Source organism: Eretmochelys imbricata, chromosome 11 (assembly GCF_965152235.1).
Source record: "Eretmochelys imbricata isolate rEreImb1 chromosome 11, rEreImb1.hap1, whole genome shotgun sequence".
In the NCBI taxonomy this organism is placed as follows: Eukaryota; Metazoa; Chordata; order Testudines; family Cheloniidae; genus Eretmochelys; species Eretmochelys imbricata.
In genome coordinates, this window is record NC_135582.1 from 309,565 (window position 1) to 325,477 (window position 15,913).

At 58.5% G+C, this 15,913-nt stretch overlaps 1 protein-coding gene across 6 annotated transcripts in view; it reads right to left on the reverse strand.

Annotated features, from left to right (window-relative positions):
* Window positions 1-5,046: 5,046 nt before the first annotated feature.
* Window positions 5,047-15,913, reverse strand: part of SLC4A3 (solute carrier family 4 member 3) — a 75,279-nt gene continuing 64,412 nt past the window's right edge. For 5 of the 6 annotated variants that reach the window (XM_077829763.1, XM_077829760.1, XM_077829762.1 and 2 more), the window contains 5 exons: window positions 12,959-13,125; window positions 12,156-12,409; window positions 9,134-9,303; window positions 8,114-8,287; window positions 5,047-7,282 (listed from right to left, as the gene is read on the reverse strand). In XM_077829763.1, the coding sequence (XP_077685889.1) occupies window positions 7,205-7,282; window positions 8,114-8,287; window positions 9,134-9,303; window positions 12,156-12,409; window positions 12,959-13,125 (843 nt within the window). In that variant the 3' untranslated portion in view covers window positions 5,047-7,204. Of the gene's footprint in view, window positions 7,283-8,113; window positions 8,288-9,133; window positions 9,304-10,903; window positions 10,945-12,155; window positions 12,410-12,958; window positions 13,126-15,913 lie in introns of those variants that run through there. The other variant, XM_077829765.1, reaches the window with a different exon arrangement.

Below are 15,913 nucleotides of genomic sequence, written 5' to 3' on the forward strand. Positions count from 1 at the left end.
GAAGGGGTGGGGCAAGGGTGTTTGGGTTTGTGCGATTAGACAGTTGCAACCCCTAAGGTCGACGTAAGCTACCTTACCTTGATCTTACTGTGTAGTGTTGACCGGGTCTCAGTGTCTGCACATTGGCTGCCTAGGCAGAACCTGCTAATTTGCTGATCAGGTTGTTTCTTGCATTTATTTTCAGTGAGGTCTTGCGAAGGTGCTCCTTCTGTCATGCTCCGGTCCTGTGTGACACCTAGATACCCAGGCTTTGGTTCATGGTCCAGCCTGGGGCCATTCAGAAAGCTGTTTGTTGGCTTTTGTATGGTTACAGTCTGAAGCAGCTGGAAATAATCTTTTTGGTACAAAGTTAGTCTCCATCCTTGGCAGCAATGGCCAGCTCTTTCATGTCACCATTCAGGACTGCTGTGATTGAAACCCTGGTCCTCTGCTTCCAGACAGCTGTCATCTGCATAGATAAAATGCCAGGTCGTGGTGTTGGGGAAATCATTTGTGAAGAGGTTGAAAGGTGTCAGAGCTAGAACTGAGCCCTGAAGTAGACCCTTGTTTTGGGACCTTCACATGTTGGTGTTTGTCCAAGTGAAGCTTGGAACCCGTGGCCTCTCGGCCATAGCCCTGAGAGCCCACTGCAGGCGGCCCAGTGACCGTCTCTAAAGGAGGCCAGTGTGCCACATCGTGTCACATGCAGCTGTGAGATTTATGAATTCTGCTTGGCCTAGCCACCATGCTCGCTGTGGGGGTGAGTGCCAGCCCGTAATTACGGGTACTGCGGTTTGATCTGAAACTTGCCTGAGCTACATGCAAGAGATCATGAGCAGTGGGGCACTTTGATGAAGGCTGAGAGCTTTCAAGGAATTTGTATGTGCAGCTTAGCTAAGAGAGGGTGCAGCAACTTGTTCAGTGTCAATGGTCTCTCTCTCTCCCCCCCCCCCCCCGCCCCAGTTTTGGCCAGGCTGTTACTTTTGCTCTGCGCCAGATCTTATGTATTTTATTTGCCTGGATAACGCTAGATAGAAAGATGGCTATTGGCTAGCCTAGTGCTACTCCCTCCCTAGGCTGCTGCTCAGTGCAAAGTACCCACTGACCAGCTGCTGCATCATGTATTTTCTCCAATGGTCCTTGCTACTCACCCACCTTTCAGCTGCTTGCTGGCTGCAGAGGGATCTATGGGGTTGGCTCTGGGGACCAGAGCAGTGCATGCTCAGCTCACATTTCTCCATCTCCTTTCTGCCATCTCAGGTCACCCAGGCCATCCATGGAAACCATCTATTCTGCCCTCCAGGATGAGATCCATGCCTTCGAGGCACATGTGCAGAGCTGCCAGAAAGACTTTGACCTGCACACGCTTTACAACGTGCTGCTGCTGCTCCTCCCCGGGAGCCCGACCTGGAAGGTGCAAAGCCTAGAGCAGCTGGAAAAGCTTGTCGCAGGCAGGGACTGGCCAGGCCAGGACACCGTGAAAATTACAGGCAGCGCTGAGAGTTGTGATGTCCCTGGCTATGTCGCCTGGCTCAGCTCCTACCTGGGGTATTTAAATGCTTTAAAAGAGACGTTTGATGCCAAGGTCGTGTTCCCTTTGTGTGAGCACCTGTATGTCCACGATGAGCTGGATGTCAGGGCCGAGTGCCAGTCTCCTGTGGGTTCCTACAGCAGGTCTGGTGCTGGGCATAGGGGGGAGAAGAGGCCCCACGCTGTGACCTCCATTGCAGATATTGCCAAGCAACTGTTTGCTGTCAGGAGGAAGTGGGCCTTGCTGCTCAACCGGCGGGTGATTGACGACCGAGTCTTCAGCCCCCAGAGCCTGTGCGCCCTGCAGGGCTTTGCCAACATTGGCCCCGTCGTGAAGGTTCTGAGGCTGGTCCCTGACATCTTTCACAAGAGCTTGGCCACGGCAGCGCTTGCCAGGCAGTGGCTCAGTCTCCATGGAAGCAGATACAGCGTCTTCCAGCTGCCATCAGAACCAGGCCAGGAGAAGGGTGAGTGTAGAACTGGGCTGGCTCCTGGCACCTCTGAGCCCTGGAGGAATGGAGTGGCCATATGCCTCCCTGAGTCTGCCAACGGCTGCAGCAGTTTCTCAGGAGGCCAGTTACATCCCAGACCCAGGAGAAGCAGCAGCAGCTTCAGCTCCCATGATGGAGGAGGCTGGCTGGGCAACATCAGTGCGATGCGAACCAAGCTGCGGGAGAGTCGAGAGGAGCTGATGGCCCTGCTCTGGCGAGTGGAACGTGCTGGAGTGCTGGAAACCCAGCTGCACGAGCTAACCCAGAGCATCTCCAGCCTGCAGCTGGAGCAGCAAGATACAAGGCACAAGCTGGACAATTTCCAGCAAAGACTGGAACAGGCAGACTGGGACATGCCTGGCAGCATATCGCTGCTTAGCAGCCAGTGCCAGGCAACGCTCAGACAGCTGGAGGACCTGGGGCGGCACGTGGAGCTGGAGGAGTATCATAAGAGCATCTTGCAGAGCGACTGGCTGCTGGAGCTGGAGCTCAGACCATGTCTTATTCGGCAGCTTGATGCAGTAAGAGGCTTAGCTGCTGTCACAGGTCACAAATCTCATCCCTGAATGGTGTGCGGGTGTTGCCACGTTCTGGAGTGTCAGGCGCATCCCCCCCCACCCACACACACACAGTGAGAACATGGGCCTGTGTTTGTGGTGTGGGAGCCTCTGGGTTTCTGTGGGCCTGAGTGTGTGAGTGAGCATGTGTATGCGAGAAGGGGCATGGGGTGTCTGTGGGCCTGAGTGCATGAGAGAGGGGGCCAGGAGTGTGTGTGGGCCTGAGCATCCGAGTGAGCATGTGTATGTGAGAGAGAGGCCCTGGGGTGTGTGTGCACACATATTGATGCACATGGGCCTGTGGGTGCAAATGGCCATGTGGGGCACAAGGGAGACAGTGCGCGCTGAGACTGAGGGCAGCAGGAGGGAGCAGGGGTGGGGCCATCTAGTAGGAGAAAGGGGTTCCTGCAAGGGGAGGGCATGGCTTCTCAGGACAGATGGGACAGCCAGAGGGGAATCCTCATAAATCCTCTGCCACGCAGCCTGTATGGCCAAACCCTGCTGTCAGTAGAGGGGCCAGCGCACGTGTGACGCCTTCTTCTCTTCCCCAGTTGCAGCAGCACTGCAGAGAGCTGGAGCAGTCGCTACAGGCCGGGGACCAGGCCACACTGCAGCATCTCCTGCCAGCAAGTAGGACGGACTCTGCTTCCCTGTGTGACTCAGGGCATTGCTCCACCGCGTCTCCCATGCCGACAAATAAAGCCTGAGTCCTGCTTTTGGAGAGGGACAATGGCAGGAGGGACTGGACCCCATTTTGCTGCCTCTGTTAATTGATAGACTCTGTGTGTATGTGTGCTGCTCAATGCACGTGTGTGTCTGCCCCCCCGCCTGCTGCTGGATGGAGTCTGACCTGCGTCTCTGACCTGCCTTCCAGGGTGGGAGACCCCCAGCTGCTGCTGCCAGCGGCAATCTGAGATTTGGGGCACATGTTTCAGGAACAGAAGTTAAACCTGGAAAGTGAGAGCAGGAAGGACTCAGCTCCCTAACTTGTGACTGCAAGGAATCGCGGTATCTGCCCAGCAGAGTCCAGGCCCCCTAGGCCAGCTCAGCGTTCCTGAAGAACAAGGCCAAAAGCCTTGAGCAGCCAGCATCCGCCCCCCCCGCAGTGTGTGACTCAACTTATCCTTCCCTGCAGTGTCCCTGTCATCCAAACACTCAGCCCACATGCCACCTGGGACCACATAGCACCAGCTCCAGACTCTGCCACCAAAGGGGGCAGGAAATGCACCCGGGGGTGGGGGGGGGGGTGTGGGTGGGTGTATGTGTGTGACACAAAGCTGTTCCAGTTGCCTAGGGCTGGAGCTATTCAAATTAAATGCCATCAGCAAAGGTCTGGGCCAGCCTAGTTCTAGGGCCCCCATCCACAAATTTAGCAACAGCATCCCCAGTCTGGGCCCTCAGAGCACCCTGCTAGGGATCTTTGCCCCCCCATTGCTTCTCCACGACCCCAGACAGCATGAGTTAAAATGGTGTCCTCTGCACAGTGTGACTTTGCATGCACCGTATCCATGGGGTCACATTGTATGGAGGATGCCAGTTATCAGCCCAAAATGGCATCCTCCGTCCACTTGGGCTTGCCACTGCCACTGATGGAACGACCCCACTTGGGACCACGACTCAAGACTTTGGGAACTGCTCTGCTTGCCCTTTGTAACCTGGTTGATGTAACCCACCTCTCAGGCCCTGTTTGGCCAGGCTGAGACTTGCATGTTTGTGGAGTTTACATCCTTGTCCTGGGCACTGAATTCTGCTGCATGAGTCTGGGGTAGCGGGAGACTGGGCAGCCTCTCCCATGACCCCAGGGTCCAGTCATTGCCGCTGTAGGCAAGATTCCCCTGTAACGCCAAGCAGTTCAGCGCCGCAGCAGATGCTGGTGATAGTAGAGCGCGAGCAGCTAGCCTTTCATAGGTGCCTCCCCACCTCAAGGGTCGGGCCAGGCTCTACAAATGGGTAAAGCCAGGCAGCTGAGGAGAAATCGGAGATGGGGAAGGGAAGGGACTCTGCCAAGGCAGCACAGGGCAGAGCTCAATTAGAATCCAGGTGTCCCGACTAGCCCTGCACTAACCTCAAGACTGAGTGCGCAGAGCCAGCTGAAAGGGCGCGTGCTTCATGTAGGGCTGGGGGCTGAGTGTCTGCCAGCCAGGAGACCCAGCTGGGTAGGTCCTGTGGGCTCCACTTTGCCATGGAGCTGGGGGCAGTGAGGGCCTTGGCTCTGTGGGGCTTCCTGCAGCCCTGCTCTTCTCACCCCTTCACCATTTTCTGAGTGGTACCAGTGGGTCAGAGCAGGAATTCAGTCCCCTGGCATCCCCCACCCACAGCTCTGTGTGGACATTAGGCTTAAGTGCCACTTCCAGGGGTTCCAGGCCATGGGTGGTGAGGGGTGGATGGTGTGGAAACATGATCAGGCAGCCCCAGTGGTCTCCCGGATTTGCTGCCATGGAGGAGCAGCCGCTCCCCTGTGGGCTGCAGCACGCACAGAGACTTGGAAGTTCAGTTCCTGTGAAGGGTTTATTGGTGCAGCCATTTCCACTACAGATAGAGGAGTCACAATGCACAGCCAGGCTGGCAGGGATGCAGCAACAGCAGGCCTCCTACACTACACAGAGACAGGACACGCAGCCACAGACAGACAGACAGACAGACATCTCCTAACCAGGAGGCTTCACTGGCATCACAGGGGCTGTTGATGTGCCAGACTGTGGCCTGGCGGGAGCAGGACCCTGGCTCTGAAGGCTCCCCTCCACCTGGCTGGGTATCCATGTGGCCCTGTGGCCATAGTGTCTGAGCCTCCCACACCATAATGAGCACCCCCATGCGTGAGGTAGGGAAGGATCAGCCCCATTTCACAGATAGGAAACTGAGGCAGGGAGAGTCAGTGGATTTGCTGAGGTCCCACAGGAAGTTCTGGTGGAGGCCGGACTCCCAGGCCAGCGCCTGCACCACAAGGTCCCCCCTTCCTCTGATGCCTGTGTGGAGGGGCTGGGGCGCCTGCCTTCTCTGACTTTGTCACATCAGGGCCTCCTGCCCCACCGAGCGTTGGTACTGGTGACCTTCGGGCTCCATGGCAGCTGCCAGGTTACCCTACTACAGGCCGTGAGCACCGCTGGTGATCTCCTCAGCAGAGCTGGGCTCTAAAGGGCCCAGGCAGTAACCCACTTGAGGCTTCAGACCCTGATGTCTGGAGAGACCTCGGGCATTCCAGGTGTGAAGACATTCAGGGTTGCCCAGGGACAGGCCTGGGTGCCAGGGGCTCTGGCTCCAGCCACTGTGGGTGGCCCAGGTATGGGAATAGGAGAGGTGGGGAGCCACAGCAACCCAGTCACCAGGAGCATGGGTGGCCCAGTCACTGTGGTGGAGGCTATGTGTCCTGGTGACCCCAACACCAGTGCTGTGGATGCCTGCTGCTGGCTGCAGCCCATGTGGGCAAAATGCCATGTAGTGGGAGACAAGGTAGGGGAGGGAACATCTTTTATGAGATCTGCCCCTGTTGGTGAGAAAGGAGCTTTCGACCGGAAGAAGAGCTCTGTGTAAGCTCCTGAGCTGCTCTCTCACCAGCTGAAGTTGGTCCCATAAAAGTTCCTTCCTGCACCTTGTGTCTCTAATATCCTGGGACTGACATGGCTACAACCCCGCCGCATGCTCAGTGGGAGACACTTCCTCTGGAAGCCCTCTCAGCCCTGCCTGCTCTAGGAGGCCCCTCCTCCTGCCGCTCCTTCCCTTGCAGACATCACAATCCTTAACACACATCACAGCTGGTTACTGTGGGACTGCCCATGACCTCAGACCCCTCCACCCCAGAAATACAACTTGGAGCGATCAGCAGGGAGGGCAGGCACCAGGAAGGGACTCGGACAGGCAGGGGGATGGGATTTGAACTCCTTGAAGCTCAAGAGCTGAAGCCCCTGCCTATCCACAGGGAAACCGCCTGCAGCTGGGACACAGAGAGCTTGGGGCAGACTGGACACAGGCTCCTGAGTTGCCCTAATCCTGGCCCCGCTGTATAGGCACAGCCCAGGATGGCACAGAAGCTCTGTTAGAAACCAGGCAGGGCAGTCTGAGGTGCAAAGTAGCCCATGACAGGGAGTCGTGCAAGGAGCCCACTTGTGTGCCCCCTAAGGCAGCTGGGCAGCCCAGCTGGGGGCGGCAGAGCAGACGAGTCTTGCCCTGCGAAGGCAGAGTCCGGCCGGGCACCGAGACTGGGACTCTGTGTGGGGCCCATGCCTCCCTCAGACTCCATGGAACATGGAGTTTGGGCTGGCATTTGGAGGAACCAGAGCTCTGTGGTGAGTGGATGGGAGGTGGCGGCTCCCAGCTGCATGGCCCCCCTTTGCTAACCCACATACCAATGCAGCCCCAGTCTCCAGTGAGGGAGACCCATGACCAAAGGGAGTGTAGGCCCCTACAGAGACTCTGGATGTGAGAAGTGTCTCCCGCTGGGTCCAGGTGGAGACAAGCTCACGCTTCCACTGTGCAGGTGGGGGCGGGAACGACCCTGCCCACCTCCCTCCAGGGTTCCGACACAGCTGCTCTTTGGTCCAGACAGGAAAACATCTGACGTGTAGTAAGTTCAAAGCCATTCTGATTGGTCCTTAGCCAGGGAGAATGCGTGGGAACGAGCAGCTTTCCACAGGGAGGGGGTGGAGCCGCTCACACAGGCATGTGCATCTCATTGTACTCGTCCTGGCCATCTTCGTCAAAGTTCGGCTCTGCGTCCTCCGAGTCCAGCTGTGGGCAGAGATAGAAGCTGGGCAGTGGCATGGCAGCGACCAGAACGGGGCTCCTGGTAGCCATCCCACCAAATTCAGACACCAGCCCAGGAGCAGGAGCCAGGGCCCTAACTCACCCCGCTGGGGGGATGTTGGTATCGAGCGCTTTGCTCATTATGTCGCAGGACACTCTCGTTGTCTCCTTCCCCTCCCGTGCGACCCATTCCTCCCTCCCCACTCTCTGGCTGGTGTCCTTCCCCGGCCATTCCCCTTCCCCTGGCAGCTTCAGTGCTCATGGTGCTGGCCCCTCTGCTAGGCAGCAGCTGCCCTAGGGAAGGCAGCGAAGCTCCTCCACACCTCCAGCTGTTGATGCAGGCTCTTCTCTGTGATGAGGACCCTGGACGCCACCCACAGAAGATGGAAAGAGGCCCCGGCCCCTAGGCTCTCAGTCTAGAGAGCCCTGCTTTTGACAATACCAAGGTCCAGGGAACTGGGTGTATTGGCTGGGCTGTCCCAGCCATATCCAGAGAGGGGAAGGCCAGATAGCACCAGACCAACCTCACCAGATCCAGCAGCCCTGACCATGAAGAGGGAGATGGAGCAGGGAGCCCCCGTTCCAGGCTTCTGCTTGGCATCTGTGCCCTTCCCACACCCCAGGCTGTGAGCTCACTGGGGCAAGAGCCCCTGGCTCTGTTTGAAAGTGCTGGGACCAGATAAATCACCACCCACAAGAAGCTGGAGAAAGCTCCCAGCCCCTCTGAGCAGGCAGTGCCCCACATGCCAGCTGCCTGAGCGAACTGAAGACAGCCCAGCCCTGGGGAGATGGATGCTGTCACACAGAGCTGCTTACGGCTTTGAGCTCCCGGTCCTGAAAGAAGCGGGGCAGCAGGAAGCGTCGTAAGGGCACCGTCATAATCAGGACAAAGGGGAAAGCTAACGAGGCCACTGTTGATTTCACCACCCAGAGCACCACGATGCAGGCCAGCTGAATGCAGGTGAAGAGGTTCATTCTCCAGGTCTTCACCTGGGGACACAAGTCCAGCCTAGCAACGCACCATCCCTCAGGGACATAAGCCACCTCCCACTCCAGCCTGTGCGTTGCCCCATCCACTCACAGCTGGCTCCCCACCTACAGCACAGCCCCACTGAATGCTCAGCCCCTCCAGCCCATGCGTCACCCCATCCACTCATAGCCAGCTCCCCGCCTACAGCATGGCCCCACTGAATGCTCGGCCCCAGTGCCTGTCTACAGCACGGCCCCACTGAAAGCTCAGCCCCTCCAGCCTGCGCATCGCCCCGTCTACAGCACAGACCCACTGAATGCTCAGCTCCTCCAGCCCGCGCATCACCCCATCTACAGCACAGACCCACTGAATGCTCAGCCCCTCCAGCCCGTGTGTCACCCCATCCACCCAGAGCCAGCTCCCCGCCTACAGCACGGCCCCACTGAACGCTCGGCCCCAGCTCCCCATCTACAGCACGGCCCCACTGAACGCTTGGCCCCAGCTCCCCGTCTACAGCACGGCCCCACTGAAAGCTCAGCCCCTCCAGCCTGCGCATCGCCCCGTCTACAGCATGGCCCCACTGAATGCTTGGCGCCTCCAGCCCATGCATCACCCCGTCAACAGCACGGCCCCCGTGAACACTCAGCCCCAGATCCCCATCAACAGCATGGCCCCACTGAATGCTCAGCCCCTCCATCTTGCATGTAGCCCCATCCACCCACCCCCAGCTCCCCACCTACAACACAGACCCACTGAACGCTCAGCCTCTCCAGACAGTTCACGGATAGTTCCTCTCTTACATCTCCCACCCATCAGCCACCCCCATGTCCTAGCCCCAGCTCCCCGAACAGCCCCTGCTCACTCACCTTGATGACATAGACGTGATCCGGGTGGTGCTTGGATGGCATGAAGATGAGGAGGAGACGCTCGTAGAGCTGGATGCCGGTGAGAGACGTGACCCCCATGTAGAGGAAGATCCCGAAGAGCACGGCCAGGGGGATCCGGCGCAGCATGTTGCCCATCACAATGGACAAGCCTGCAAGGACAGAGCTGAGGGCATCACTTACCTGCAGCCTCCCCAGCTGCATGCCTGCTGCAAATGGACCATTGTCCTGACACCGCCTGCGTCTCTCTAGCTGCCACATGGTACAGAGTAGGCGCAGTCACTGTCAGGAGTCCCCAGCTGGGGGAGCTGTGGAGAGCAGGATGGGGTGGGGGCTCTATGGAGCTGTCAGGGGCAGGGCTGGGGCAGGGCTAATGTGCTGGCCATGGGGAGATGTCGGGGGCAGGGCTATGGCGGGGACTGTGGGGAGCTGACAGGTGCAGGGCTGGGGCGCTGGTCATGGGGAGCTGTCGGGGACAAGGCTGGGGCAGGGGCTGTGGGGAGCTGACAGGTGCAGGGCTGGGGCCGGGCTAAGGCGCTGGCCATGTGGAGGTGTCAGGGAAAGGGCTGGGGCCGTGGGAGCAGTCGGGGGCAGGGCTGGGGCGCTGGCCATGGGGAGCAGGTCGGGCACTAGTTGTGGGGGCAGGGAGGGGCACTGGCTGTGGGGAGCAGCTGGGGCGCTGGCCGTGGAAAGTTGTCCAGGGAGGGTTGGGGCACTGGCCATGGGGAGCTGTTGGGGCCAGAGCTGGGGCGCTGGCTGTGGGGAGCAGGGTTGTGCACTAATTGTGGGGGCAGGGACGGGCACTGGATGTGAGGTAGAGGTGCTGGCCGTGGGGGGCAGGGTAGGGGCACTAGCTGTGGGGAATGGGTGGGGCACTGGTTGTACATGCTAGGTAAGGTCGATGACTGCAAAGTAGCAGGAATGGTTTTGGGGCCAGGGCAGAGGTGCTCGCCACAAGGAGCGGGGTGGGGTGCTGGTTGTTGGGGGCAGGGTAGGATGCTGACCACGAGGTAGGAGTGCTGGTTTGGGGACAGGCCAGGGATGCTGGCTGTGACAGGGTAAGGGCGCTGGTTTTGGGGGCAGAACGGGGTGCTGGCCATGAGGTAGGGGTGCTGTGTAACTAAGCTGGCCTGACATGAGTAATTACCACCTGGAGGGAAGCCTCATTTCTTGGAGGATAGAATTTGAGAGGTGTATAGACCATTAGGTTGAAAGGGACAGAATGTCTGAGCCAGCTGAGACAGGAGGGAGAACAGCCAGGAACCCTTTACTAACAACAGACAAGATGAGCTAGGAACACAGAGGTGAGGTACAGAGTAGGTCGAGCGTTTTGGACCCCAGAGAACGCGATGAAGTGTTCTCCCAGAGCTGGACAAGCTCTGTGGAAAAGGTCTTGGCAGGAGTCCCACCACGCTGGTTGGGGGGGCGGAGTAGGGCCGCTGGCCATGGGGGTGCTGCTAACCCTACCCCTGGATGACCGAGAGTGCTAAAGGAATTGGCGGATGTGATTGCAGAGCCATTGGCCATTATCTTTGAAAACTCATGGCGATCAGGGGAAGTCCCGGAAGATTGGAAAAAGGCTAATGTAGTGCCCATCTTTAAAAAGGGAAGAAGGAGGATCCTGGGAACTACAGGCCGGTCAGCCTCACCTCAGTCCCCAGAAAAATCATGGAGTATGTCCTCAAGGAATCAATTCTGAAGCACTTAGACGAGAGGAAAGTGATCAGGAACAGTCAGCATGGGAAAGTCATGCCTGACTAATCTAATTGCCTTCTATGATGAGATAACTGGTTCTGTGGATGAAGGGAAAGCAGTGGACGTGTTATTCCTCGACTTTAGCAAAGCTTTGACATGGTCTCCCACCGTATTCTTGTCAGCAAGTTAAAGAAGTATGGGCTGGATGGATGCACTACAAGGTGGGTAGAAAGTTGGCTAGATTGTCGGGCTCAACGGGTAGTGATCAATGGCTCCATGTCTAGTTGGCAGCCGGTATCTAGCGGAGTGCCCCAAGGGTCAGTCCTGGGGCCGGTTTTGTTCAATATCTTCATTAATGATCTGGAGGATGGTGTGGATTGCACCCTCAGCAAGTTTGCAGATGACACTAAACTGGGAGGAGTGGTAGATATGCTGGAGGATAGGGATAGGATACAGAGGGACCTAGACAAATGAGAGGATTGGGCCAAAAGAAATCTGATGAGGTTAACAAGGACAAGTGAAGAGTCCTGCACTTAGGACGGAAGAATCCCATGTACCGCTACAGACTAGGGACCGAATGGCTCAGCAGCAGTTCTGCAGAAAAGGACCTAGGGGTGACAGTGGACGAGAAGCTGGATATGAGTCAGCAGTGTGCCCTTGTTGCCAAGAAGGCCAATGGCATTTTGGGCTCTATAAGTAGGGGCATTGCCAGCAGATCGAGGGACGTGATCGTTCCCCTCTATTCGACATTGGTGAGGCCTCATCTGGAGTACTGTGTCCAGTTTTGGGCCCCACACTACAAGAAGGATGTGGAAAAATTGGAAAACGTCCAGCGAAGGGCAACAAAAATGATTAGGGGACTGGAACACATGAGTTATGAGGAGAGGCTGAGGGAACTGGGATTGTTTAGTCTGCAGAAGAGAAGAATGAGGGGGGATTTGATAGCTGCTTTTAACTACCTGAAAGGTGGATCCAAAGAGGATGGATCTAGACTATTCTCAGTGATAGCAGATGACAGGACAAGGAGTAATGGTCTCAAGTTGCAGTGGGGGCGGTTTTGGTTGGATATTAGGAAAAACTTTTTCACTAGGAGGGTGGTGAAACACTGGAATGCGTTACCTAGGGTGGTGGTGGAATCCCCTTCCTTAGAAGTTTTTAAGGTCAGGCTTGATAAAGCCCTGGCTGGGATGATTTAGTTGGGATTGGTCCTGCTCTGGGCAGGGGGTTGGACTAGATGGCCTCCAGAGGTCCCTTCCAACTCTATGATTCTATGACCTCTGCCCCCCAGGTTCAGTAGCTTGGGGCTCACCGACGAGGACAGCGATTGCAACTCCTGTCACGCGCTGCTCCTTCACCTCCTCGATCTTCGGCTTCTCCCCCGGAGCGATGGCCTTGCTCATGACGGTCAGGGCATTGACGTGGGTGACCGAGCGCACGGTGGCAGCAGTCAGCCAAGGGAGCCCGAACAGCGCGCAGAGGCCGCCCATGGTACCGATGAGCAGCAGGTCCAGATGGAAACCGGAGCCTTTCAGGAGCTTCCTCTCCTTCTTACTGACAATCAGGCTGGGGAGAGAGGAGGGTCCTGCTGTCGGCGCCAGGCCTGCTCAGCCCCAGGTCCCCCCATGCCTGTGCCTGGGGCAGACCATGTGCCCAGTGGCCCTTGGAGCGGAGAGCACTGCTCATGAGCTGCAGAGGTGCAGTTGGCAAAACGAGCGGCCAGCCAGAGGAGAGTCCAGCCTGGCACGTGGGGGAAAAGGGGATATTCTTCGCTGCTCCTGGCCATTCTCCTCTCTGCCAAGCCCAGGGACAGGCTCCTTTCCTGGGTGAGGCTGGCGCAGGCTATGTAGACTCCACCTGGCAGGGGAGGGGAACCCACAGCCACAGTCGCTGTGCAGGAAGATCCATGACAGGAGAGTCCCAGGGAGCAGAACCCTGCCTCCTCACGTCCAGACTGGGCATCCTGCAGCCCGAGCCTGTGACTGAGGCTGAACGTCCAGGGCCCAGCCCAATGAGGAGAACCCCCCACCTCGTCCATCTCCCTGCACAGTTGCCAAGCACTGGCTCAGAGCTCAGTGGGATGAGGGAGCTGTGGGTGCAGGCAGCAGTACTCACGTGGTGATCTGGGTCTCCATGAAAATGAGGATGAAGACCAGGAGTGCAGGGATGGCTGAGGCAAACATCATCCACATGGGAAAGGCCTGTCGGCTGCCCAGGGGGTGAATGAACCAGCCGCGCTTCTGGGGAGACGTGACTGACAGCCCAGTGGGAACATTCAACTTCTGTGAGAGCAGGAAAAAAACAACATTTACTCAATGACATTCAGCCCCTCAGCCCCCTACGGCTCTGACCTGGCTCTCAGTACCGCTGGGATCCTCAGCCCCCTATGGCTCTGATCTGGCTCTGGGTACCGCAGGGATCCTCAGCTCCCTATGGCTCCGACCTGGCACTCGGTACCGCTGGGATTCTCAGCCACCTATGGCTCCGACATGGCTCTCGGTACCACAGGGATCCTCAGCCCCCTATGGCTCCGACCTGGCACTCGGTACCGCTGGGATCCTCAGCCCTCTATGGCTCAGTCATGGCTCTCGGTACCACAGGGAGTCTCAGCTCCCTATGGCTCTGATATGGCACTTGGTACCGCTGGAATCCTCAGCTCCCTATGGCTCTCGGCACCACAGGGATCCTCAGCCCCCTATGGCTCCAACATGGCTCTCGGTACCACAGGGATCCTCAGCCCCCTATGGCTCCGACCTGGCACTCGGTACCGCTGGGATCCTCAGCCTCCTATGGCTCCAACATGGCTCTCGGTACCACAGGGATCCTCAGCCTCCTATGGCTCCAACATGGCTCTGGGTACCGCAGGGAGTCTCAGCTCCCTATGGCTCTGATATGGCTCTCAGTACCGCTGGGATCCTCAGCTCCCTATGGCTCTGATATGGCTCTTGGTACCGCTGGGATCCTCAGCCCCCTATGGCTCCAACCTGGCACTCGGTACCGCTGGGAGTCTCAGCCCCCTGTGGCTCCGACCTGGCTCTCAGTACCTCTGGGACCCTCAGCCACCTATGGCTCCGACATGGCTCTCAGTATCGCAGGGATCCTCAGCCACCTATGGCTCCGACGTGGCTCCCGGTACCACAGGGTGTCTCAGCTCCCTATGGCTCTGACGTGGCTCTGGATACCGCAGGGATCCTCAGCCCCCTATCGCTCCGACATGGCTCTCAGTACCGCAGGGATCCTCAGCTACCTATGGCTCCGACCTTGCACTCGGTACCGCTGGGATCCTCAGCCACCTATGGCTCCTACATGGCTCTCAGTACCACAGGGATCCTCAGCCCCCTGTGGCTCCGACATGGTTCTCGGTACCACAGGGATCCTCGGCCCCGTATCGCTCCGACAAGGCTCTCGGTACCGCTGGGATCCTCAGTCCCCTATGGCTCTGACATGGCTCTCGGTACCACAGGGATCACCAGCCCCCTATGGCTCTGACCTGGCACTCAATACCGCTGGGATCCTCAGCCCTCTATGGCTCTGACATGGTTCTAGGTACCGCTGGGATCCTCAGTCCCCTATGGCTCTAACATGGCTCTCGGTACCACAAGGATCCTCAGCCCCCTACGGCTCTGATCTGGCTCTGGGTACCGCAAGGATCCTCAGCCCCCTATGGCTCCAACATGGCTCTCAGTACCGCAGGGATCCTCAGCTACCTATGGCTCCGACCTTGCACTCAGTACCGCTGGGATCCTCAGCCACCTATGGCTCCTACATGGCTCTCAGTACCACAGGGATCCTCAGCCCCCTGTGGCTCCGACATGGTTCTCGGTACCACAGGGATCCTCAGCCCCGTATCGCCCCGACAAGGCTCTCGGTACCGCTGGGATCCTCAGCCCTCATGGCTCTGACATGGCTCTAGGTACCACTGGGATCCTCAGTCCCCTATGGCTTTGACATGGCTCTCGGTACCACAGGGATCCTCAGCCCCCTATGGCTCCGACCTGGCACTCGCAACCACTGGGATCCTCAGCCCCCTATGGCTCCAACATGGCTCTCGGTACCGCAGGGATCCTCAGCTACCTATGGCTCCGACCTTGCACTCAGTACCGCTGGGATCCTCAGCCACCTATGGCTCCTACATGGCTCTCAGTACCACAGGGATCCTCAGCCCCCTGTGGCTCCGACATGGTTCTCGGTACCGCTGGGATCCTCAGCCCTCTATGGCTCTGACATGGCTCTAGGTACCGCTGGGATCCTCAGTCCCCTATGGCTCCGACCTGGCACTCGCAACCGCTGGGATCCTCAGTCCCCTATGGCTCCAACATGGCTCTCGGTACCACAGGGATCCTCAGCCCCCTATGGCTCCAACATGGCTCTCGGTACCACAGGTATCTTCAGCCCCCTATGGCTCTCGATACCGCTGGGATCCTCAGCCCCCTATGGCTCTGATATGGCTCTCGGTACCGCAGGGATCCTCAGCCCCCTATGGCTCTGACATGGCTCTAGGTACCGCTGGGATCCTCAGCCCCCTATGGCTTCGACATGGCTCTCGGTACCGCAGGGATCCTCAGCCCCCTGTGGCTCCGACCTGGCACTCGGCACCGCTGGGATCGTCAGCCCCCTGTGGCTCCGACCTGGCACTCGGCACCGCTGGGATCGTCAGCCCCCTGTGGCTCCGACCTGGCACTCGGCACCGCTGGGATCGTCAGCCCCCTGTGGCTCCGACCTGGCACTCGGCACCACAGGGAGTCTCAGCCCCCTGTGGCTCCGACCTGGCACTCGGCACCACAGGGAGTCTCAGCCCCCTGTGGCTCCGACCTGGCACTCGGCACCACAGGGAGTCTCAGCCCCCTGTGGCTCCGACCTGGCACTCGGCACCACAGGGAGTCTCAGCCCCCTGTGGCTCCGACCTGGCACTCGGCACCACAGGGAGTCTCAGCCCCCTGTGGCTCCAACATGGCTCTGGATACCGCAGGGATCCTCGGCCCCGTATCGCTCCGACAAGGCTCTCGGTACCGCTGGGAGTCTCAGCTCCCTATGGCTCTGATATGGCTCTCGGTACCGCTGGGATCCTCA